Source organism: Monomorium pharaonis, chromosome 2 (genome assembly GCF_013373865.1).
Source record: "Monomorium pharaonis isolate MP-MQ-018 chromosome 2, ASM1337386v2, whole genome shotgun sequence".
Classification (NCBI taxonomy): domain Eukaryota; kingdom Metazoa; phylum Arthropoda; class Insecta; order Hymenoptera; family Formicidae; genus Monomorium; species Monomorium pharaonis.
The window spans coordinates 15,899,456-15,926,104 of record NC_050468.1 but is presented as its reverse complement, the minus strand read 5'-3'; the positions used below and the strand labels follow the sequence as shown (position 1 = coordinate 15,926,104).

The 26,649-nt window shown below is 29.1% G+C and overlaps 1 protein-coding gene across 2 annotated transcripts in view; it reads left to right on the top strand.

Annotated features, from left to right (window-relative positions):
- The first annotated feature begins 292 nt into the window (after positions 1–292).
- Positions 293–26,649, top strand: part of LOC105839909 (FK506-binding protein 2) — a 79,331-nt gene continuing 52,974 nt past the window's right edge. The window contains exon 1 of one of the 2 annotated variants that reach the window (XM_012686545.3): positions 293–570. In XM_012686545.3, coding sequence (XP_012541999.1) covers positions 335–570 — 236 coding nt within the window. In that variant the 5' untranslated portion in view covers positions 293–334. The remainder of the gene's footprint in view (positions 571–26,649) is intronic. The other variant, XM_012686546.3, reaches the window with a different exon arrangement.

Sequence of the window (26,649 nt, the reverse complement as noted above, 5' to 3'; positions counted from 1 at the left end):
GACAGCTAAGGATAGACGGAAGAGCGCGATGCGAAATGAAACGAACGAGGAGGGAAGACCAAGTAGGGCTGAGCGAGAAATTGCGAGCGGTACCGAGAGGTAGCAGAGAGAGAAAAGGACTTTCCTGAGGTAGAGACCTACATATTCTGCGGGGCCAATGAGACGGCGCAATGTAGCGGCATGGACATCTCTGTCCTCTTCTTCCATTGGCCTGGTCTTCGTCCCGACCACGGCGCCGTCGCTCTGGGACGGTGGGACGAGCGGGGGATCCCAAGCTGGCTCGCTGGTGTAGAACACCGCGGGAACTCAGTTGCTCACGAGCATCCGTCGACTGATGAACATGGTTTCCTGTATGTCGAACAACGCGAGTGCCGTGCTTACGATGTGCCGTTACGCTCTCTTCCTCGTGGTGGCAATTGTGGTTCTCAGCAGAGCCGACAATGCTGAGAACGGTCTAAAGGTGGAGAAGCTGTACATGCCCGAGGTGTGCGACGTCAGGTCGAAGAAGGGCGACCAGCTGACCATGCACTACACCGGCACGCTCCAGGACGGCAGCAAGTTCGACTCAAGGTCAGTAATAGCATACGTAATACCAGACAAGTGTTAGGAAACACAACTAGACTCAGTACTGAATATGAAATAGATTAATGATCGTCTGTAGGGAATGCGATTTAGGGATTACGAGGGCAAGCAATTTTGTTGATTATAAAACTTGCCCATTAACGAAATTATCCTGGCATAAGGATAAATGGATAATCGTGAATATCTACATTTTAAGAATACGATGACGATGACGTCATGCAGTGGAAATAGATTATATCTTTGATAGATCTGATAAGTATTTCTTAATATCACTACAATACTTCTGTGTGTAATATTTTCAAGTTTGATACTTTTTTTTGATAAATTATTTGTTACTATATAATTATCAGTTTCTAAATGAAATAAATGGAAAATAAGTTTTTAGATGAAATAACGTTTATCGCAATAACTGCAAAAGTAGGACAAAAATGAACTAAAAAAGAGATTAAAAAAATCAGTGAATGACGTCATGCATTATTAAAAAAACGTAAATTAATGAATTTATTATAACTGTTAGTGAAAATTGTATTTAATGCTATAATACATATAATGATATATACATATATGATAATCAGTACTTTAATTATTAATCTGTTTAATAGACTAAGGATAAAAATATTGACTCCCATTTTTAGTCGAAAAACGTAAAAATTAAATTGTCTGGCAACTACGAAAAAAATGCAGTTTTATTATGTACGTAAAAGTTGAAGTATATTGAGTATAGAGTATGTAATAAAAAATGTTATTATACATATATGAAGTCGATAGGTAGCAAAAATAGTCAAACAATTATACACTTTTATTAATCCTGTTTAACATTTGTACAATATTCTGGTAAATATTCCCTTATTTTTTTCAATTGGGTTTCTCCGAAAAATGATTGGAAGAGTTTATTATACTTGAATAAAATAACGCGAAAAAAGAAAGAATTAAAACAATAATTAAAGATAATTAAATTAAATAGACAAAAAATTGTGCTTATTATTTCTTTTAAAATTGATTTCTTTTTAAAATGTGTAAATATAATAACAACTGTTTTAGTTTAAACAATTATAGTTAAAATATGAACTGTCAAGAATGTTATATGTAATTTTTAAAATATTTAACAAAAATTTTTTTAATATGTGTTTATAAATGTGTTTAATAAATAAAAAAATAAAGAATTAATTAATTGTAAACTTACTTCAAATTAATACAAGGAATTTTTTATATAAATTTAACTTATTTAAAATATTTTAACTTTTTACAATTATAATAACGTAAATAGAAAAGCGTGAATAAGCAATATAGTTTAAGATAGAAACGCGAAAGTGTTAAAATTTAGGACAAAAGCATTTTCGATTGTACGAAATAACGTATCTGCTGATGACGTCAACTGCTCTGCAAAGAGAAGGGTGAAGGAGAAAGAGAGACAAAACGGTTCTGCTTGAAATTTCCAACGTGGACGTACGTCATTGGAGGATACGAAGATGACGAGTATACCGTTCCAAGTGGGACTCTCGCCGTTTGAAAGTAACTTTTTAACATATAATGGGAAGAATATAAACTCAGTTCTCACTGCTTTGAAATCCTTGCTTTCACATAGAAACGTATATAGTCAATATAACAATGGTGACAAAGTAATTCTGGTATGGAATGTAGCTGGACCAAAATGTGAATAATTGAAAATACATGTTTTATTCGCTGGCCAAACAAGTGATCGTCGATTATGAACTTATTATAAAATGGAATTTCATAAAACACATTTTAAACGATTTTTGTAATATGAAAGTTTTTAAGAAAACATATATTTAACAAAAGTGCTTTTTTTACATAAAAAAATGTCTCTTTTTATTCATTTTAAAGATTTAATAAACACTTTAAGACTGATAATCGGTTTTAAATGTAATTTGTCAATACCTTGATGCGATTAAAATTTATTATTAATTTATTATGAAATTTTATAAAGTATATATGATCTTGCACGATTGCACGATTATAATGAATTAAGGTTTCAGAAAAATAGGTACTAAAACTAATTCTTTCTTTACATAAATGAAGTATCTGTTTCTTCTGTCTTGAAGATTTAACGGTCGCAAAAAACTAACACGATAATCTGGTTTAAAAGTGATTTGTCAATATCTGGTGCGATTACTCTCACCGATAACCTATCTCTTGAACTTTCTTTAGCCACGTCGATTGTGCTCCAAATCGGATTTACCGCGAGAGCTGCCTGCGTTTCGTACGATATGCGTCTCGCGATCTTCTCTACACGATTAACTGCTTGTGTATCTCGAAGTGACAGTTCACTCTAATCTATCGATCGATCAGATTGTTTTCGATTCCAGGATACAATAAAGCTCCACTTTTAGTGTAGATAAATAAATGATACATAAAGTACGCATGAGATAAGATTTTATTCTTTTATAATAGTTTACTTTATCTATACATAAAATTTGTTTTTATGTTTTAAATATTTCTTTAATGAGTATTGATGCGTTGAACAAAACATCCAATTTGGATTAATGATAAATTATTACGAAATAATTATATTTTGAGGAATTGATTATGTTTTGTGCGACAGCGAAACGAGTAAAGAATTAATCTTATCTTATGTAACCTTTTTGTGCAACAGTTAAACGAGTAAAGAATTAATCTTATCTTATGTAACTTTTTATGTAACGATTATTGAAGACACTTTTATAGTTGATTAAAGAATTGTTGGCTAAAAAATAGCCAAATATTTATTGGTTGATTAGTCATAGCATAATTTATTTTTTAAGATATTACAGGTCATTGATTTAATAATGTCATCGCGCCAACTGATAGGATAATTTCTAAAAATAATTGGAATAAAATGATTACGACGTGATAATGTTAGGACTAATAAGATTAAATAAAAAGTTAACATTATTTAACAATTTATTTTTAATACAATTTAAAGAAAAAATAATATAATTGATATGTGTTCAGAGATTCACATCACAGGCATACGACCTCAATTAAACTAATTAATTACATTTTTCCAATATCCTTGTTACTGCGATGTCGTTTTCAAGCTATTTCATGCATAGAACAGAATAGAATCTTGTTTTTTCTCTTTTTTCCTCTTGTAACGTTATTAATACTTCATCGTCTGAAACGATATATTAATGGTGCGCAACATATAGCTATAATATACATGGATTGATACTTCGTTAATCGCAGTTTGCGAGGTATTGTAATTTTTCTGAAATTGTATAAATATTTTCACATATATAGGCGATTAAATATTTCGACGTACTGGCTCACGTTTCCATTATTATAACCGTTTTATTCCGAAAGATAACATATGTGTGATAATGGACATATTGTAAATGTTATCATAATTATATTTTAATTTATAATATTTAATACAATATAATATCACTTATTCCGAGTAATAAGTGCAACGTAATGGTTACATTACGTTAATAATATCAACCTATCCGTTGACAGGATTTCGCGCAAAGTTCTTGTTAATGAAACTATCTAGTTCACAACTCAATCAATTCAACGGCGCGCGAGACCGGAAAACTTCTCTCGATCGAGTGTCCGTATCCTTTTCTCAAATAAATGAACTCCGATATCTTTCCGTCGCATTAATATCAATGGAAATAGTCTACAGTGAAATTTTCACCATTTTCCGGTGAAACGGGTATTTTATATTTATTACCAAATAAAAGATTTGGCTCTAACGTGGCGATGGACGTTAATGGACAGGTTGCTGACCTCTTTCCAGTGACCAGATTATTTCGTAGTCCGTTATGAGTACCGTTAATCGTATGTCGGACAACTTGCATCTGGAACTATTATATTGTTAAATACACAATACGGAAAACGTAAAGTACACTCGATTATTGCTTTTTTCTTTTTATATATTTATTTTTTAAGCGTTAATTTTAATTCTTTGTTTAATACTCAATTTAAAAAATATTGGCAAAAATCGCAAATTGTGTAAAATATATATCATATTTCTATTAAGATTTCGTAGCTAGTAACAAAAAAATAGAGCATTTGTGTGTGTGTGTGTGTGTGTGTGAAATATTTTTTACTTAACTGCAAAAAAATACGGTTTTACTGTCTGCTACTTAGATGTGTTTAAAATAGCTAGATACATCTGAATGTAGGTTTCTTAATTGTTGAATGATTAATTGTATAGGAAGTTGATTGCTGAAATGTTAAAACTTTGCAGCATTTCGCTCGTCATACTATTTTAATGTTCTATAAAAATTATTTTCAGATTTGAATCAAATTGAATTTTTAAATATTTTAGCAAATCTGTTTTTTCTGTGTGCACTCAATGATGTTAAACATATAAAATATTAATTACACTAACAAAACAAAAAAATTAATAACACAAAATTGGTCAAATATATATGATATACATATAATTATATAGTAGTGTGTAGGTACTAATACTTAAATTTGTAGTGAATCTAATTTTTGCATCAAATTATATACACGCATATTTTAACGTATTGAAAATATAATTGATATCTTTGATTTTGGCAAAGTAAGTTGCCTAGTAATGAAAGATGAGAACGATGTTAAAGAGTCATGTATTAGATATCGTTAACTGCTAGTCCTTCGAAAATTACCTTCATTTACTGTCGCTCCACGTCGATTCAACTGTTTCTTGTCGAGGAGCATCGCAATCACCTGTTTATCGCCTCGCATTCCACTCAGTTCCCATTATCCTCTTCTATCCGTGCCGCCTCTGTACCGCGAGAAAGCGAAGCACGTTAGCGAAAACGTTGACTCCATTTGGCACAAGTCTAGTTTGCCCCCAAGGCGGATTCAGCGGTGCCGGAGTTTTCCATCGGATCCATCTCCGCGGACACGAACCGAGTCCTTGCACGAGTAAGTTTTGCACCCAAAACATCCCGACGAGACTTTAATGCACTTCGCGACGTTTCCACACAAATTCTGTCTATTTCGTCTAGTATCGAATCCTTTTTTCCTTTACGAAACGTGTTTTTAAAAAATCTTTATGTGAATCGCCGCTGATATTATCGAAAAAAAAACCATACACATATTATAAATTATATTTAATGGTTAAATTATAAGATTGTAAATATAAGATAAAAAGATGAGAAAAATTAAAATGATAATAAATTTTTTAAGTATTTTATAATCTAAAGAATGAAACTAAAAAGAATATTTGTAATAAATATGTAATACATACAGTTTGTTAAGTATTCTTTTAAATATTTATTATAAAGATATTAATGCTATTGAATTCCGGTTTATATAATAAAGTTATAAGATTTTAGTAATTCTTTTATATAAAGATCCATCGATATATTATATAATATCAATTGAATAGACATTAAACTATTGTTAATTACTATTGCAACTACAGAAATACAAAAAAAAAAACAGCAAAAATCATTAAATTTAAAAGAGAGATTTTTAAAAATTATAAATGGAAAATTTATATCATTCATGATTTTTTGGCAAATAACTGGTTTTCCGAAGATACCTATGATAATACATATATTAAATATATTAGCTAGAATAAGATATACCAGATTACGATGTATGAAAACATTCATAATTTTATTGACAAAAATATTGATATAATCTGCGATTGATAAAGTTTTAGCTACAAATTCTTTTTAAAATCCATTTTTATCTATTTGCATGTATAATAAAATGTTTATATGATAAGAAAAGTACATGAAATTGCAGGCAAGAAAAGAAAGATTTTAAAATTGTATTTTGCAGTTGGAACATTTAAATTTGTCATGAGTAAGACAAATAATATAAAACATTGATTTTTATGTGTGTTTTGTGCGACTAAATTAATGTTAAAAGTATTGTGACATTTTGAAAAATACGAATAAGAGACATATGCGGGCTTCCGGGATTACGAAAACTTCTTTTGCAATTTACGCTGAGAATGCAAAAATTGCATGTTATTATTCACAGTGGTTAATTATTATTTTTAAAAAGACAAATTATTAAGCCCAAATATCAAAATTATTTATTAATAAATTATTTATAAATATGCTTTTTATGTTTTTATGTAATCATTGTTTTAAACGTTATTGAAACATTAAATTTAAATATTATATATATATAAATATTAGTACAAATATACATTTAAATTATAAAAATAGTTATAATAAAATCCATAAGTCGTTACTCTCTAAATTATAATTAATAAAAAATTAGTGAAATCTGTGACAATACATTGATCATTTAGTGATTATATTTTAATTATGAAGTAAAAAGAAAATTCATTAAAAGATAGTGAATACTTATTAAGTATTCACTATCGTAGCTATAAGTATACCACAGCAAATCAGTGATAATACACTGATTGCTATTTAGAAAGTACATTTCTCTATTAAAAACAGATTATAGATATGTGATCGGGTTTTTTATAATAAAATTTAATTTTAAATATATGAATAATACAAAAAAACGCTATTAGAGCCAAAACTGGTTGGTTTTACTTACAATATATGATTTAATAATTAATAGTACAGATGTTTCGGCCATTCGGTTTTGACCATCTTCAGTGTAAAGTATCGATGTGTTACAAAATTGTCGGTTAATGCGTTGAATACAAAAAAGTCGGTAAAAATATATACATGTTTATTCTCCCTAAAAATAGATATACATTGTGTTATAATAAATTTTTCAAAATGTTAAAAGGAAATAGAGTCAATACCGTAATGAAATGATCGTTGAGAATGCTTACTTTAGACTAAAATTTTAAATATACTATATTTTCTAAATATACTATTTAAAAAATTAGTTTAAATATACATTTTTTAAGTGACAAACTTATATATCTCTAAAAAATAAAGATATAAGTACTTTATTTGTGTCTTATGTTTTTAATTATGCATGAATAAATACATAATAACGTTTTCAAACACAGCATCAATAATCTGTGCGGTCTTACAAATAATAACTTTATTTTTATCATTAGTACTTTATGCAATTTTTCACAATACATGGTAAAAACATTTATGCAAAAGTATACAGAGTTAAATATTAGCAATATTTTTTAAAATAAATGCTATTATATTTTTTGTTATAATTTTTATAAAAATACACAAATTTTTAGAACGCATTTATATCGGCATAGTGCCACGTTTGTAAAATTTGCGTCTAAAAGCTTGCTCTTGAACATCTCAATTTAGCGTGGTCTCCCCTTCTTCTAATAAGTGCGCAGTAAATAATTAAATATTCTTAATATTTATTAAATTATTTAAGATTTAGAACAAGTAATAAAAAACATTTCTTGCATTTTTCTCGAAGTAGGTAAACACATTTCTGCATTAACACATGCTTGACAATAATTAAAAAACATCTATTATAAGGTGTTAGTAATTTATCGTAGTTTTGTTTTAAATAATTTGCTAACTCTTAAATACAATTGTTACAGCGAATATAAACAAAAATTTTCCACAAAAAAAACGAGACGTCTTTGTTGCCAGTAAAAAACAATTTTATCAGAAAATAATTTGCCTTTTATATTCTGTAAACGGTTATACAAAGCGTGCACTTTTAATTAACGCCGTTGACTAAAAAAATATAACAAAAACGAATGTTGAAGGCTTGACAATAGCTCGACAAATAATTTATTATTCAATAATACCACTAAAGTATAATTCTAAACAGGTTCTGCGCTATTCATCTAGTTATTTGTTGTAACGACGAAAGTTTCGTAGGCAATGAATAAACTTTCTGCAAAAACGAGTCCTTTGGTTTCGTGAATTGGTAGCTTCGTATATCATTCAGCCTGTGAGATCGCTGTAACAATGTGTATAACTATGAAATACAGGCACTTACTTGTTAACAAGACTCTTGTTGAAGTCAACATCGTGATCAACGTAACTGATAAATGAGGATATTTCAAATTGCCTTTACGTTACACCTTGAATTGAAGTTATAGTTAGACTTTTCAATAAAAAAGAAAAGTAAACAAATTAAATTATTGATGCTTAATTTTTTCTTAATTTTAAAAAACAAATTTTGCTAATAAAATTAATTTCGAATTTAAATTGAATTTTTTAGATTTTTGAATAAAGAAAGCAACAAAATATTTATAATCAAATGTTTTGTATAATATTTTATTATTTTAATAGGAATTTAAAAAAATGCATTTAATATATATTTTTTATCATACTCTTTGTAATTATTTTTTAAAATGACTTAAAGATATAGTTTCAAATATGCGTGCGAGCGCGCGCGCGTGTATGTATTATTAAAATAATGTTCGTATTATCTAAATTGTAATAGGAATAGAACCAATTTTATAAAATAAAAAATGTTTTTGTGTATTATAGTTATGATTTGGATTGTATGAACAATTTATATCTATTTATATTTCCTGATCTGTAATTATTATATATATTGTTTAATGAAGAATGAATATGATTTGGTTTAAAATTGAAATTATTATATCATGAAGTTTGTTGGAATTTATTTTGCAAACTCCTGTCATGTAATATTCCAACTGAGTACGGTCCGGTATACTCTTAATATAGCGTACTCTTAGTATGCATATACGTGTAGGCTGCATTTATATGCAGTTTGCATATACGGAGTAAATTCAAGTGAGTCGCTTGCAACGCCGATGTCCGCATCCGCGAGCTGCATTTATGTGCTTTCACTAGGGCTGGCAAGATAGAAACCCGTATACATTTGTTACGACATTTCTTCTATTCTTTGATGGCTCTTGTTGGGAAACAATACGAAGAATATGAACAAATAGTTTGCTATACATATAAAATTGCTATATATATATATAAATTATCACATTGCTTGTATCATGTTGCTATTTCTATTACACTTTATGCACAGGATTTATAATTGCATTAATAGTAAAAGTTTCTACATATGATTAAAATATATATTTAATAATCAATTGTGAATATTTATGAATATACAATTTGCGTATAATTCTCATACATATCCATATTTATTTATATTATAGAATTAAAGTTTCATTTAATAAATAGTTTTTTGCTAATTACATAAATCATTCGTTGTATAGGAGTAAACACTGTAATTAGGATATTCTAATTATACAACGGCATGAGCACGACAATTCGCAGAGAGATTATCTACTTAAATGAGCAAAGTTGCAATTGCAAAATGACCATTATAATTACTTTGAACATCGAAGCAACGGCTTTCGAAGGGTTGCATAGTAGTTTGCGTGTGGCGCAAAAGCCTGCGAAGGTCGATTGCCTTAGAAGTTAGCTCGCGAGGGCAGCGCCTCCGGGGTGCGATAACGAAGCAAGGTACGATAACGTTATCGTGCCTTAACGTCGCTTACAACGTGGACAGTCGGTCGTCAGCCTGTCGCCTGTTATCTTCGTTCACGCATTTCCCTAAAATCGATTGTCGAAGTGCCGTACCAATATAAGAAAAGATCATTGTTCTACTTCATATTTATGTTTTGATGAGCTCTTCATGTGACCAATCATAAGCATTTGGTCTGTAAAAGAAAGACGAAAGACAATGTTGAATGTGATCTGTGATCACATAGGTTTGATCGTCAACTTTAGTTGACAGTTACCAATATTTATATGTATATACATACATATACGAGGGCCATATCGAAGCAGTTAATAAAATGCAATGTCTAGTTTTCGAAAAAGACAAATATTATTTTAAGAGGCCTATATCGATATTGGTGACTTTCCTCTATTTATTTCAAAAGAAAATAAATTTCTTATTTCACACCTAATCTTTAATAAGATAATTCAATTTATGTTTTCCTAATTTTTAGGATGGTTTTTTATGTAAATCTATAGTCCAAATTTCAAAATTTAAAATAGTGGATTAAAATAATTTTTATTCAAATTTAAAAAAAATTAGCATTTTAGTCTACAATTTTAAATTTTGAAATTTTTATTACAGATTTGTCTTTTATAACAACTTACATGTAAATATAACAAAATTTATTATTTTTATTAGTTATATTGAATTCGCCATTTTGAAATTAAGTAACAATTTTTTTTATGTAGCAGTTGACCTTCATTTATTTGAGTTTTATATAATTAAGATCACATTTTAATCCATAGAATTTATTAAAATGTCAATCAACTATAGCAGTTAACAATTATTATCACCATGTTTTATCGAGTTAGCGACATTGAAAGAGTTATAATATTTGTTATTTAAACTACAGTGATGTAATACCGATTTTAAGAGGGAATTCGTGGTGGAAAATTCACAAATACGATGTTACATATAACAATAAATTTCTATTGCTATGCGCATTTAATAGGATGTCACATTAATCTGCAATCTACCTATCTGCTTTATCCCTTTTTGCATTTGACACATCTTTGTTTCCTGTTTTTCTCGCATTAATAAATCATGTTAACCATCCAGTTTCAGCGCTTTAATTATTAATTATTGATAAGTAATTGTTTGCTTTTAGTTAGTTATGATACTCATATATAATAGCTTTGATGTTGAAAAAGTTGTATTTGTGCTCGAATGGGATACAGATATTTATTTAAATAATTATTGGGAACTAAAAACAAAGAATTAAATTATAATAATAGCTTCAATACTAAAAAGATAATATTTATACTCAAATTATGCACAACTAATACTTATTTATTTTTACTTCTAATTGATTAAAACAGATAGGATTAAAATGCAGTAAAGTGGTACATAATTAATGAAATATTAAACGTATAATTGTCTCTTCCTTTAGGAAAATTTACTTTAAATGAAGTCAAAGTTTTCAAAATTACTTTACAAATAGAAAAGTTTACTGAAGAAATTTTTAGGTAATTTTTAGATAATTTAAGATATGTAAAAGATTAATCTAAAGCAATTCAAGCCTTTTCTCAAGGGTTACACGTATACAATAATCACATATACAAAAGTGCATACATATATACATATACGACACGTGATTATTTTGTTTTAACACATTGTATTTGCAAGAGTAGTAAGTTTCAACCTGATGCTCTAATAGAATATGAAATGCATATAAAAATCGTTCATAATTCAATACGCGGAAAGTAAATATCTAGTTCTCTGTGCCGCATAAGTAAACGCGGGATCTGTAAACATCTAATACAAAATTCACCCATGCTAATGCGGCCGTGTTTGAGGTGCTTTTTTGTTATTAACGGTATCAAAAAATACTCGGCTCAGTTTCGATAGTGAGAGTGTAAACTCCAGAGCTTGTCTAATAAACAGAATGTATCTACCCTCGACAGCATATGTATACTTTGTGCATGTATCGTACGTAATATGATATTTCACCTAGTAACTGCTGCATACCGTTCTTTTGTTTATCTCATTTTTCTATTACACTTTCTTTTATTTCTTTTAAGCTGTTTGCTCACACACCTGTTTTTACATTGGTGAATCAAATTACCTTACCTCAATAGATGTTACAAGTGAGGAAAATCGGCTATTTTCTTCGAGTGCTTTCACGAGTAAGAAAATATCTGATTTGCACATGTAATATACAATATTTTTTGTTATCTGCGCACCAAAGTGTGGTTTTTGAATGTGAATTGGTTATGAGTAAAGTTAAGTTGGGTTTGCGAAATCGATGAGAGTTACTGTATGCGTATCGCAAAATGACGATAAAATGTCGTGATAAGTTTTGCAAGAGTTGGCAAGAGTTATCATATGCGTGTCGCACATATGCCTGTACGACGCGAGTGTCAGAATGAAAAGGAAGATGTGACAAAGTGATCAAGCGTGCAGAATTTGGAAGGGATTTATCGTGCGGAAATGAATGCTGCACGACTTTTCTGCATGTTTGATCAGTGGAGGAATGAATTACTTGTGTGAGAAAAATATCCGTGTATAATCGGCGAGGATTATTTTCGACATACATGTAACAAAATAGATATTTGTTATCATTAGAACATTAATGTCTATTTTTTCTTTTCTTTTTATTTTTATTATCTTCTGTTCAGAGATTCTCTATTACACATAATTATAAACTTTTTTAATTATATCGCTTAATATAAAACAGTACTTAAAATATTAATATAAAATATTAATCTTAATAAATATTACACTTTATAAACTAAAAAAAATGTTAAAATGATTATTTAATTAAACTAATAAAGAAATAAAGAGGGAATTGGATGTTTTAAAAGAGATGTTTCTTATTATGGAATATAATTTTGACAATTTTCAGACTCTAACGAAAATCTAATATCGTAAAGTATTTAAAATAGAGTTTAAATTAACGGAGTTCCTCTGCTCAGATCCGGCATAACAAGTGGCATAGGGGTTCAAGTAAAGAAAAATATTCAAATGACCATTTTGTTGTCTTCTTTTTTTTGCTGTATATGGTCTAAAGTTAATAATGGTGAATATAAGAAAAAATTCGGCTACAAAGTACTACCTTTATTACTGAAATAATTTTTTTAACAATTAAGAATAAACAGTCTTCACACTATTATACCACACTTCTTAGATAACTAAATACAACAATTTGAAATTCGTGTTATACTATTAGCACACTTTTACTACACCTACGTGCTGTATTAATTGCTTCAATTATTGTAAACTTTTTTGATCTAATCAATTATTTCACTCAAACGAGCAAGTACATCGTTTCAAAAATTTAACAATACTTTTCTGGACAGTTAAGATGTATCGTTGTAAAATTTCACTAACATCTGTTTATTACTTCTACATTTAATATGACAATAAAAACTGAAAAATCCTGAAAATTCATTGATTCCTATAAGAGCCCATGTTAATAAAATATTTAATATCTAGATAACTAGCTTTCTGAAATTTTTCTTGGCAGTCAATTTGTATCACTAATTTGGACTTCTCTACAAAGTTTCATGAAAATTAGTTTATTTTGATTTAGCAGCGGAACTGCCTTAAGGTAGAGAGGCAGCATATATTATTTTGCTGAAAATGTACGAACAACAGAACAAAGAACATGTAGTATCTCTTTCCTTACAATATCAAATAATTTAAAGTTCCAAATTCTTTTTCATTCATGACCTAACGTCTTTTCCTCGTCTTTTTGGCCACGTTTCAGTCGGTTTGTAGTATTCGTTGTTGAATCTTTCATTCAGATGTGTGACTCAATTTCGGTCTCACAGGAATTGACTCGAAGCGGATCGAGATGGCTTCCGAGGCGATTGCCAAGGGGTATCTTCTATGCTCGACGGAAGCGAACGAATAGCCTTTAATAATTGATATACGACGGCGACTGATGTTGCCAGTCAATCGTCGGATCTTTTGCTTTACGAAAGAAAGATTTATGGGGGACACAAGATAGTTAAACCGTAACTATTAGATAGCAAAAATATAAAAAACGTATGTTTTTAGATTTATAAAAATTAGAATTGTTTACATATAAATCGAGTGTTTAAAGACATTGAGAAAATATTAATAGATAATTATTATGTTTATTTAGAGAAGACATAGTGATGCTTTTATCCTAAAATAATGACACCCACACGCGCGCGCGCGCGCACGTACAAGAAGAATTTAATAATTATTATTTTTGTAAAGACTTTTAATAGCGATTTAATTTGGAGTTATATCTTTTGATGTTAAAGGTACAAAAAAGGGGAATAAATTCTAAAATTTAATTACAGAAGAAAATTAAATCTCTTCTCGAATTTATAAACACCAATGTATACTAATAATAGTAATATTTTATTAAAACTTAGGGCTTATTGAATGAATAAAAACAAGATAAAAGTATCCTATTTCCTTGTATAAGATTTAATCAATGTCATCTCGTTCTTCGTTCCGAAGGACAACACGGAAGCATCGAGGGGAGCGTAGAGAGATGGATAAGGAAAAACGGAGAAGGACACTGAGGTAATACGGTTGCCAGTAGTAAATGTTTTTTCTCGCGGGGAAACTTGGCTAAAGGGGTAGCTTCCAGAAACCGCAAAAGGAGAGTGAACTGAAGCGCATTTTATTCATACCATGTTTCTCCGACATACACAAGAGCTCTTGATGAAAAGCGTATAAAACATAAATTAGTTGGTCAATGACAAATAATACATTATAATTTAGTATGTAATGTTCCTGAATTGAAGAAGCACAAGAAATTGTTTCCTCAATAAAAGTTTTTTTGCTTATTATGTCGACATATCTTAAAGTGCTAAATATGTGCATTAAATTATAAATTCTTCATAAATATTAGCTTTATAAATATTCTATAACAATATAGCTTTACTATAATTTAAAAAAAATTTTTTTTATTTAATTTTACGCGAATAAAACAAAATATTTATAAAAGATCTGTTATTTTTTTAACTATTACATTTAGATTTATTAGATTTAAAATTTATATTTATTTATTTTCTCATATTTTGGAAGGTGTACTTTGTATTATATACCCTTATTCTTAAGTCTTATTTGACAAACGTAATTATTTTTATAGACTATAGAGTAATGATCTTGTGATTGTAAATTGTTTAATTGACAAGAAATTTTCCTGTTGTGACCAGATGGTTTGACGTTGTTTTTCTACTTGGTTAGTTTCTAACTCAATCTCGCATGTTTGCTTTTGTATAATAAATTAAACTCAATTACCGAATATATATACATAAATTAATTAATATTTGAATTAATTGAAATTTAACGTGCAATATGGCTTTAAAGCAATGTTAATGGCTGACAAAGTTTAAACTTCTTATGATGTAAAACTTTTACTTTACAAACATATAATTCTCCAAATACAAATTATAATCGATTACAGATATGATGTTTTTGAGATAATTCTTTTTTTTTATATTGTGTATATGTTGAATAATGTGTATACTGATTTTGCAATGTATCTACTGAAATATTGTACAAAAAAAAAATACAAGACTATTCTATCCATAAAACATATCAAAACTTTACTGATTAATTTTTAAAATTTTTTATGAAAAGTTAGTATCTAAAATATATTGTTTTATTATCTAAAAATTTAGGTACTAAAATATTTAAATTAAGTTATGTGTGTGTGTGTGTGTATGTGTGTGTGTGTAACTTATAAAAAAAGCATTATAGTAAAAAAATTATTTTAAGTAATAATAATAAAAAAAGCAAAAATGTTTAAATCAAATACAATATTACACATTATACAAAAGTATTCTTTATTATTAATTAATAAATATGAAATATGAAGCTGTGCGCTTTGAATTTTAGATTAAAAATTTGTCGACTTTTGAAATATTTAAAAAAATAACCCGTATAAAATCCACTTTAGAACGACAAACACAATAACATTTTTAATTATAGCGATTTTATTTTCTCAGGATGTAATATTTCTGTCGCTTTATGCAACATTCGTTTACCATTTGTGGTACATGGGCTTGTATTTTTAGACGTCCAATACCGTAACTCATTTGTCGCACAAGCCGCAACAGCGACTTTGATTAATTACGCGCGTTCATTAATTAACGTACACTTGACGCCGCGGCGTAAGTCAATTAATTAAGTTAACGGGAACGTAATAAACTGGCTGTACTACGTTTCGATTAGAGTACCTTGTACTGCACGACGATCGAAAGCACGATTAGCATAACATCTGCTTTTGCTTAGTAAAATTACAATGAATTATAAAAAAAGAACCAGATAGTATATTCAACAAACGAAATAGTATGTTCTAATGAAATTAGGAATTAATTATTAGTGATATTTTATTTATTTTTATATAATTTTAATTTACAAAATTCATACAAGCATTAGGATAACATAAATTAAATATTTGAAAAATATTATCTAAATCTGCATTTTTTTGTTGGAGTAAAATTTCATTAATTTTTAACGAAAAAGAAAGAAGCAAATTATGTAAAACCCAAACAAGAAAGATAGTTTTTGACAATCTTAAAATGCAAATTTTTGTTTAAATAAAATTTATTATTTACAGCTTTTATTAAGATATTACTTGCTATATTACATTTCTGATTTATATTTACTAAACCGCATTATGCAAAAAATAAATTTTACATAGTGCATATTGACAAAATAAGTGCAGTTTACAAAATAATCTTCAAATTATATACATATATGCAGTGTTTAGTCTACTACTGCAAATTGCACAATATATCAGCAAATTTCTAGTAATTTGAGTTTAAGGTTTTTACTAATAATTTCAAACATAATAGTATCAAAGTTGTCTTGATAATTAGGTATACAGATGTTTTCTTTTTTTTAATACCTATTTTATGATCGAACTCTATTTTTTTAGTAATAATACTGCTGTATACTTTGTTATGTTTTAATCTATCTTGGATAATTTACTTTGATGTTAATAATTTTCACGTATAAACGCATATTCTGTTTTATACACATAGAGTTAGTATCCGAAACTCTTAACTGCATCGTTCATGCAAAATAATGGAAAAATATAGCGTAGCCTGTGCGAAATTTCTGTGGGAGAGTCGATGTAAATCCTCCAACACGCTTAAGTGACTCGTGCAATTTTAAAACACTTTTCCCGGCCCGGGACAACGGAAATAAGTCTTAATGCCTTCGCGGTGCGGTACAGTGCTCCGAGGGCGTCTCACAAATCACTTGACCCTTCGCGTAGCCGCATGTATATCACACCGGCGGAATCGCATAAATTTTAAACGCTTTAAAAAAGAGATGGCAAGGAGAGGATGCCTTGGAAGGAAGCAGCCAAAGTGGGATGCGCGTAAAGGACTACGGGTTTCAATTAAGACGCATTGTTCCCTCCTTATAAACCTAACTGTAGTTTCCGCTATTCAACAAGTCGATCACTGTATCCCGAGACTACTGAGCATATTTCTACTGCCTCATGTCTTTCGACACCAATTTACATCCTCCTCTTACATCTTCTATGCCCTAGTCATGCTTGTCCTACGAGAATCTACGAGAATTGAGCTAGCTTGCTTCAATAAAGCAATATATGGGTATGCTAAGTGTCAATGCTGTCTTGTTCTAAAATATAATTTATTTATTATATTTTAGCGGCGATATTGTTTGTTACAGAGAGGCATTGATACTATTAACGCTCTTGAATTACGGCCCTAAAAAAAGAATAATTCGTTTCCATTAGTTCTTAAAATATTCAGATCGCGTGTAAGCACAGCATGATAGTAATCAGAAGAGGATTTTCTCTCGTGACAATAAATTTCATTTTGTGTATATCTATGAAACAATCAAGACAAAACACATGAAAATTTAATTTAAAGATATTATTGGACAATGTTTATCTGCGTTATCTAAAATCTATTTTAATTAACCAGTTCATTCTACAATGAATATCATGGAACTTATTTGTGATCTGTCTTGATTTATTCTATGAGAATTTTTTTCATCTTCCAAAATTATTAGTCATAAAACACGTAATGTTAATCTTTGATCCAAAATCTTATAATATCTCAGCGATATATAATACATATTAATAGGATGCCACAGTATGGGAAAACGTGTCTCAAAATGTACAGTAGACACATAAAGAAACAGAGAGGTGCGAAAGATAACATTTCTGCAACGAAAAGATATAAATGCTCGAGATTCTTGGTATGCAGCACGTGAACCAAACTCGAGGTACAACGTGACCTCATCACCCTGCAGCCACCTCTCCACCACTCGGAAAGCTTTTTCAGTCACAGGGATGATTACATGAGATACAGCTACTCGTCTCCGCACTCTAAAAATAATCTATTTCCTTTCCGAATGCAACGTTATCTAAAATAAACTTCCTTACGAATCTGTCATTAAAATTTGTTTTATATGTTATACATTAATTATATTATATATTTTATATTTTTTACCTATACTGATTAACTTATTCCGAAACAAAAAAATATTTAAAATTTTTTAGAATTTATGTATGATTATTTGATTATATAATTGGATAAAGATTAATCGCATAAAAAAGCCATTAATAATGTATCAATTTAGTATATCTATTGTATGATTTTGATAGTATATCAGATATATTATTTTAGTCCTTTTAGAAATTATGGTGATCTATAATTAAAGCTCTATTGAACGAACAAAGTTTCAATTTATTCTAACCATTTTTGTAATCAATAAAATATGCCTCACTTAATCTTAATAATTTATTAACAATAATTTTAATTATTAAATTTGAAGAGAAACAGAATCTAATGTTAATTACAGGTTTCGAGATATTGATTTCACAAAAGTTAATTTTAATTATATTTTTTAATTATTGATAAGTGTATTAATATTTTATTTATAATTATACAAAATTTTATTCTTTCCCACAGAAATAAAACAATAGAATAACAATTTAGTATGGTTTATTAAAAAATTATTATGCACCAAATGATTTTTTAGAAATAAAAAAAATAAAAAAAAAGTAGAAAATATTTGTGATCTGATTTTACCATCAACGCAAGAGGATAATTCTTCATTTGATCAAGTCGTTTCTGAAAGGAGAAGGGGATGGAAATCCGTTTTCCTTCACTTACTTCTTCAGTTAAATCGTGGTTGCATGAATTCGATAATCGATTTGCGATGAGCTGGCTGCAATAGTACGATAATCATCGAATAGATTAGGTGATTTGGCCGCATTAAAAACATTAATCTTCTCCTCGTTCAAAGTATATATTAAGTGGAATAATTTAGGAACGGAAAGTATCAGTTCTTTTTCTATAAGAAATACTCGCAGAATGTTAAGAATTGGTTTGAAAATGTTTTTCTATTTAAAAACACTGTGTACCAATTTTTAATATAATTTATTAAACTTGGAGACGCGCCAATTAACTGAAGAAATCTTATATTGAATAAAGCGTTGAAGTAATGTATTCATTCGAGCACGAATATAATATAAAACTCAAAAAAGCCTACTTCTAAAGAAATGAAAACCTATGTAAACCCAAGCTAGTTGATTAGTATTTTTATGGAAACTAGAGCGCTTATATATTTGTAATACATTAATCAATAAAAAATAAAATTATTATTTTTTATGATATAATAATTAATATAATTATATCTAATTTAAATAAAAAAGAAAACATAAAAATGTACATAAATGCGATTTATAAAGTAAATTAAAATATTATTTTAATGATATTTTACTAAACAAATATTTTTAATTGTATTGTGGAGAATTTGTTTCAGGAGAGTTATGGTACCTTATTAAATATTTTTATAATTTTACTTAATATAAGCAACACTTTTTAAATAAAACAGAAAGTATCAAAATACGAAAAATGAGAAATACATAAAATGATACAAATGTATGTTTATAGTTATTTTTAAGATTTAACTATGTGTATATGTTAATAACATTGTTAAAAATCTAATATATTTAATTGATGTATCTTAATTTTTTATTAATTGATATAATTAATATGTATAATGTAATAATACAATTTAGGTTAAACTTTTACACTTTTACAAGAGAAGAGTCATTATAGAATATTTTTGCTACATATACAATTATAATGATGTAAAATAAATTGATACTTTTCTAAAATGTATCAAATTTGTCTAAATCATACCAAATTTGATTACAATAGATTACAATAGATAGTGTTTAATTAGTGTAAGACTGATAAGTAATAATAGTAAAATTAAATAATTGACGCAAAGAAAAATATATAAATTGCAAGAATAAACTAAAGTCGGTTTTATTTCTTATTCTTTTTTGTTATTATTTTATTATATTCTTTTTATTATTATACATATTTTAATGAGTTTTTATTAAAAGTTATTTAAATAATTGATCTTTTTTTAAATTAATTTAATTATATTAATAAAATATAAGTTGATATATAAATTTCTTTTATTTTTAATTATCTTAATTTATAAATTTAATAGATATCTGTAAAAGACGATAATTTAGGAAACATTAATAAACACATAATATATTAAAAATTAATATTCTGATACAATTTAAAGACATAAAAATAAATAGCCGTTTTTAATGTTCAAACAGCATTTTATTTTCACTATTTTTATATTATAGAGTGATATTAATCATTGAATTCAATTTTTGTGATATATTGCCTTATTTTTTTATTTTTTTCTCTAAGACAGTTACCTCACCAAAATTGAAAATGAAATTTAATCGTAGACAATTTATTTATTTTAATTAAGATGAATCGGCTCGGACTATCTGTTCACTATATATGTTTGGCAAGAAATCCATACGGGCACGTTATGAAAAACTTGGAATATTCTTCATCTCGCGGAGCTTTCACTGCAATTTTTCACGCTCATGGTGTCGAAGGTGAGGAACAATGAGAGGACAAGAGGGAATTAGGAGAAAGGATGCAAGGGCAGCGGGTATTAAAGGACAGAGTGGATATAGATCGATGCGACGGTAGGGGCAAGTAGTCGACGTCAGTATAACGCCAGTTCAGGCTAAGGAAGGAAAAATAGCCCAGACCCGCTGAGTTTGCTCCCGTGGGATATCAGCCTTCCGACCTGGATAGCCTATAACGCAATTTTCTGCAACTCATCGATCCTTTCGTGTCTTGTCTAAGTACATCTAATATATGTGTCGATGATATATGCGAAACTTGTGGAAAGATTTATTAATCCCCGGTGTGACGAAGTAACATCGTATCGAATGACGGCTAAAATGAAGAATTATTCTCTCGGTAACGTTAATGTGCGATAGAAAACATTTCAAATCAAAATAACTTTAAGTTTTATATAAAGCAAATGTAGTAGCATCGAACGTGTTAACGTATAGACATATGTATACTGTTATGAAAAGTAATATTTTTTCTTTTTTACTATTCTTTTTTACTATTCTTTTTTACTTTCTTTATTACTATTTAACTTAAACCAATAACTCTCTATTTAACTCGTTTTACATTTTGTTATTTAATTTTACTTTATTCTTTCTGTTTAATATTTCTCTTTTCTATATATTGATACAGTAAAGATGAAGTTAAGTCATGGTGTAACAACTTTAAAAAGAGACTATTGATGTAAAAAGTAATTTTTTTTATATTTATTATACACTTTAGTTTGATAAATGTAATTTTAATTTGTTAATTTGTTTAATGTTTTAAAATACTGACGCTTGATTAATTTAAAATTGCATTTCTTTTGTTGAATTTGTTATTATTAGATCATTTTTTCATAAAAATTTAGAATACCAAACGTATTTCGTTTATTTTTTTTTGTTACATTCTTTATCCATGTAATTTTGAAATAATTTACAAACGCATATCATGCTAGCAAAATATTCACTGAAATCAGCATATTTTCGATCAATTTGCACAAATAACATGAGCGTGTGCTCATGACATGCTAATGACATGTGTGCAGAAAGACATGAGGAAGCAGAAAAATCATTGATAAGCTTCTTTGATCGCTGATGTGTCAAAAAAGTGCGCCGCAAAATTCAACTTTTAAATGCATCGCGATTCGTTTATATATAATGCCGTTTTACTTTATTCTATGCATTTTTTGGAGTTTCACTGAGCAGAATCGATCCTATTCTTCATGCTCCTGCAATAAAATCCGTTTCACTCACACTATACAAAATGTATAATAATGGAAAAACATTCTGTATATTTTTGAATAGATACAAACTTTAAAAATTATTTATTTTGAATATAGCGTATTTCATATTTTTAGTACTTTCTACAGTATTCGTTTATTTCGTACATTTATTTGTATTTTCGTAGTTTGTATACTTTTAAATCGCATTTTGGGATTTTAATATGTGTGCAACCTTTCTACTGCCTCACTCTGTAACCCAATTGAGATCCATCCACTGAGCCTGCTACCGAGTAGGCTTCTCTAGGTGACTTCAGAACTCACACGAAATAATTAACGAGCCCTGCAAAGAGGCAGTCCTACCCTTCTCTTTAAGCCGCTCTCGAAATTTAAGCCCGGCGCAGCAAGCACTTCAAATATTTACCGTCGACGATTTTCGACAGTCTTGTGCGAACCGTCTGGCGAAGTGAAAACGTAAACGACAAGTTGATTCGGTGGCTGTTTGCAAATGCAGTTCAAATGTAGCTTGAAAGTTCTGGAGAATTTTACTCGAGTTACGTGTGATACCATTTTGGATGTGACACTCACGTTATTCAATTTAGATTTTACATTTGAGTTAGTTTTTACGCGCTTACATATTCGTTATAAAGCGATAAGAACAACTTGCTGGTATTCAATACGAATTAAAATTCAAAATTTTGTTTAAAATAATTTAAAAAAATAGGTTTTAATTGCATACTCTGAGAAAAAATTTATTTTGAGGCCTATGATGAAATAATAACCAAATCATTTGAATTTAATTTTTAACTCAAATTAATTCTGTGTAACTGCAATAAAAAATTGCAATTATCTATTTCAAAGATTTTTAAGTTATACTACTTTTAAGTTATACTAATCGAATCTCTCAATTAGTTTCGTCGATATCCAGTTATGTAGAGATAAATTTTATTTAACTGGCAATGAGATTTCCATAAAGACAGACAATTTTATGTCAGCGAATTAAACATGGAACATTATAACATTGAATTTAACGAAACAGGTATAGAAAAAATTATGGACTGCTTTTTTTACTTAGAAATAGAATGCAGCGACGGTTATAAAACGTACATATTTTATTTTCTTTGTATGAAATCTTTTTCATGTATAATAAATATTTAAGTATAATAAATATGAAATACACTATACATTGTCCGACAAATTTAAACTTTTTTTATCACAAATAGTCAACATAATTCTGAATACAGATTTTTTATTATTAAAAGTCAATCCATTAATAAAATAATTTAACGTTATGTTTTTGAAAAAATTTTGGACATGTGTGTATGTAATGTATGTATGTACGTATGTATGTACGTACGTATGTATAGATGTGTATGGTATAATTTAAAATATATATGTAAAAAGTTATATATACATACATGAAAAATTTTTATTTTAGTTTTATTATCGAAATAACAAAACAAAAATACTTACGATTGGTCGTATAATACATTGGCCGTATAATATATAAATACCGATATATAAAATTATAATATTAATATGCCTTATGCATAATTTTAGAAAGAAAACATCTTTAAAGTTAAAACAATAGAAGATTTTGAGTATCTCATAAAATGCATATTAGGTAAATTTCCATACCTTATTTAGTATAAAATTATAGTAGAAAACTGTAGAATTAGATCGCCGTATTGGCTATTTAGTTCAACATTACTTTCACTTGTCATTCGACAAGTATCTATTTTTAAACATGAATATTTCACGGTTTCATCGGAAACTGATATCACAAAATCGTGATATCAGTTTCCACTCATTTCCAGCGTAGCAAAATGTCTTCATTGAATAATCTCTCGTAAAGTAGACGTGCCGAAGTTCTCGTATTATTTCGCGTGGCCTCGCGTCTTCTCCTAATTTACGTTGGTTCCATTCTCGTCTCTCGTCGTTTTCGCACGTTAGACAAAACGCAAACTCGTCGATGTCTACCTGCAAGCGCGCATTACATCGGTGATACCCCTCACCAACGTAATACCGCTTACATCGTCGTGTTTACACGGTCGCTTATCCGGAAGTGCCGGAAGTCAGTCGGTTTACAGTCGGTAAACACGACCACCTCACCTTCACTCCGTTATCTTCACCAGCGCGGGGTCTTTCCCTTGGTTAGATGGTCCGGACGTGTCGGCGATGACGACGACCCTTCCACTCGCAGGTTGGGCCGTAACTCTCGCGATGCTATCTGCGAGGAAACTTTGAGCTTCCGGTGGGATCGGAATTCCTGATGAATCGAGGAAGACGAAAGTGGAGAAGGTGGATCGAGCGGGCTCGTTATCGCGCTTGACTGTTGCTCGACGACATTGTTTAATTAAAAATGTGACGTCTTGGGAATTGGCACACGAAACGTCTCTCTTCGGTTGTGTGTCGTTTTATAACCTGAACTTTCTGGTTCGAGAAAGTGAGAAGAGAAGAAACTTTCTTTCTTTCCGTGGTAAAGACCCCTGGGAAACAATTAATAGCAATTTTTTTTGAAGTTATTATAATTACTATTACCAGATAAAATTACTAAATAAAAGTAAATATCTTTTAGCTGTCTTTTAGCTTTAGCTTATCATTGGTTTTAATTATTTATTAATTTTTGATTTTTTTTATTATTTATTATTAACTTTTGAATATAATGTGTGTTATAACTATTATATGTATTTTTATTGATGCATTATGAGTTTGTTTCTCAAAAATGTTTAAAAAACTATAATTTTTAGAGAGAAAGTTTACTTACATAGTTCTCTTCAATACAGATCTTTCTAATGGTTGGTTAAATATATGTATATCTACTTTCTTTGAGGTTTCATGACTATCATCCACTTTTACGACATCGAATTTCTATGATGAGAATATTGGATGTTTCACAGCGGGCATCCGCATTCTTCGTTACACTTTCACGTTTTTTGCGTGGTTCCAGAATAGCAGTTCCGTGTTCGATAATGTCATACAATCAAGGTTAAAGTCAAACCTTGTTTAACTTTAACCAAGGAGGAAGAAATGAACAAACTCTGCTTTCTTCAACCTTAATTTCTCTTTTTCATAATGCGTGTCTTGATAATCGATACATTCTATTCGAAGAATGTATTTAATGAGCTATTTCAATTACCTTTGATTTAATACATTGTGATAATGACTAAATTCCGTTCATTATTATACATTTATAATAAACGTATGTATAAAACATGTATTTGTCTTAAGATAAAATTATAAAATAGAAAGAGAGAGAGAGAAATAGCGATTCTTTATACCTCTCTCTAATATAATTTGTTATCAAACTTTCAATTTTTTTTTTCAACATAAATATTGCCGTAAATTCCATCGCGTACCGCAAAATTGGTTCATGCGGTTAGCACAGCAGTGGCCATCTTGATTCGTATTCCAGACCGAAATTCGTACAGTCTCGACAGATCTATTGCTGATCGCACTCACACTCACCGCATCTCAGTGGGCAAGCCGTGTGTCGGGCTGCATATTATATTATCTCGGTCCGGCTCGCGCGCCGATTCGCTTACTATAGTATACGACGGTACGTGAACCATCCACATGTAGCTCCATATATCTCACCTAAGCTGCAACGAATGCACCGGCGAGCGTAGCTACGCCGCCGTGCAGCGGTGCAGTTGGCGAGAAGAAATGTTGTTGCCGATAAAAAGAATTGCCCCGGATTAATCTGGATTACTGGCCGTAATTCTTCGCGCCAGCTACCTCGTCCATGGTTGCTGTATTATCGCGAGAACACGTCTGCCTGATGGATGCTGCCGCGACAGATTTCGATAGTTTATTCAATTGATCAATACTTATATTATGTTGAACAAATAGGACACCACTTTAGACTAATATATATGAAGAAATCAATTGAAAAGTATCTATAAAAAGACATAAATTTATATTTATATTTATTTTTGTGCATATGTACACAAGCGCGCATATGTACTAATTAAAACGTCGACATAGCTTACTTATGCTGCAAAATGTCATAAAATCATCATTAAAAAATGTCATTTTTTAATGATGATTTTAATATTCTTAAAATTCATATATGTATATTCACTATTCTTTAATTTTCACATTTCTTAGCAATATAAAATTCATTAATTACAAAAAAGAATGATTTTGCTGAAGATTTAAGATTTAGCTGGATATGGAAATAAAATTAATTTTAAAAAAGTAATTTAAAAAAATTAATTTTATTTCGATATCCAGTTAAATCTTAAATCTTCAACAAAATAATTTTTTTTGTATAATTATTTTTATATTTAATTTTATATTTAATGGTCTAAAAAGACCATTAAAATAATTATTATAAGTCTCTCAATCATGATGAACAATGCTACCAAAAATTTTTAACATTCTAGTAATCAATTTGAGTATCTTATATCATTATTTTAACGGTCCAAAAAAATTATTTTTAGATCTGTATCTAACTAAATTTTAAATGTCTCCGCAAAATTATTCTTTCCATATATTATATAGAAGATATATAGAACTCAACAACGAATGACGTTACTTACAACGTTACTTTTTTTTGAAGATTTTATGTCTCACGAGACATTTAAAATCTTTAAAATTAAACTCGAAACGAAAATTATTCGCTCGTAATGGACGTGATATACGTTTCACGCGATTTCTCTCCTCTTCTCTCAGTCA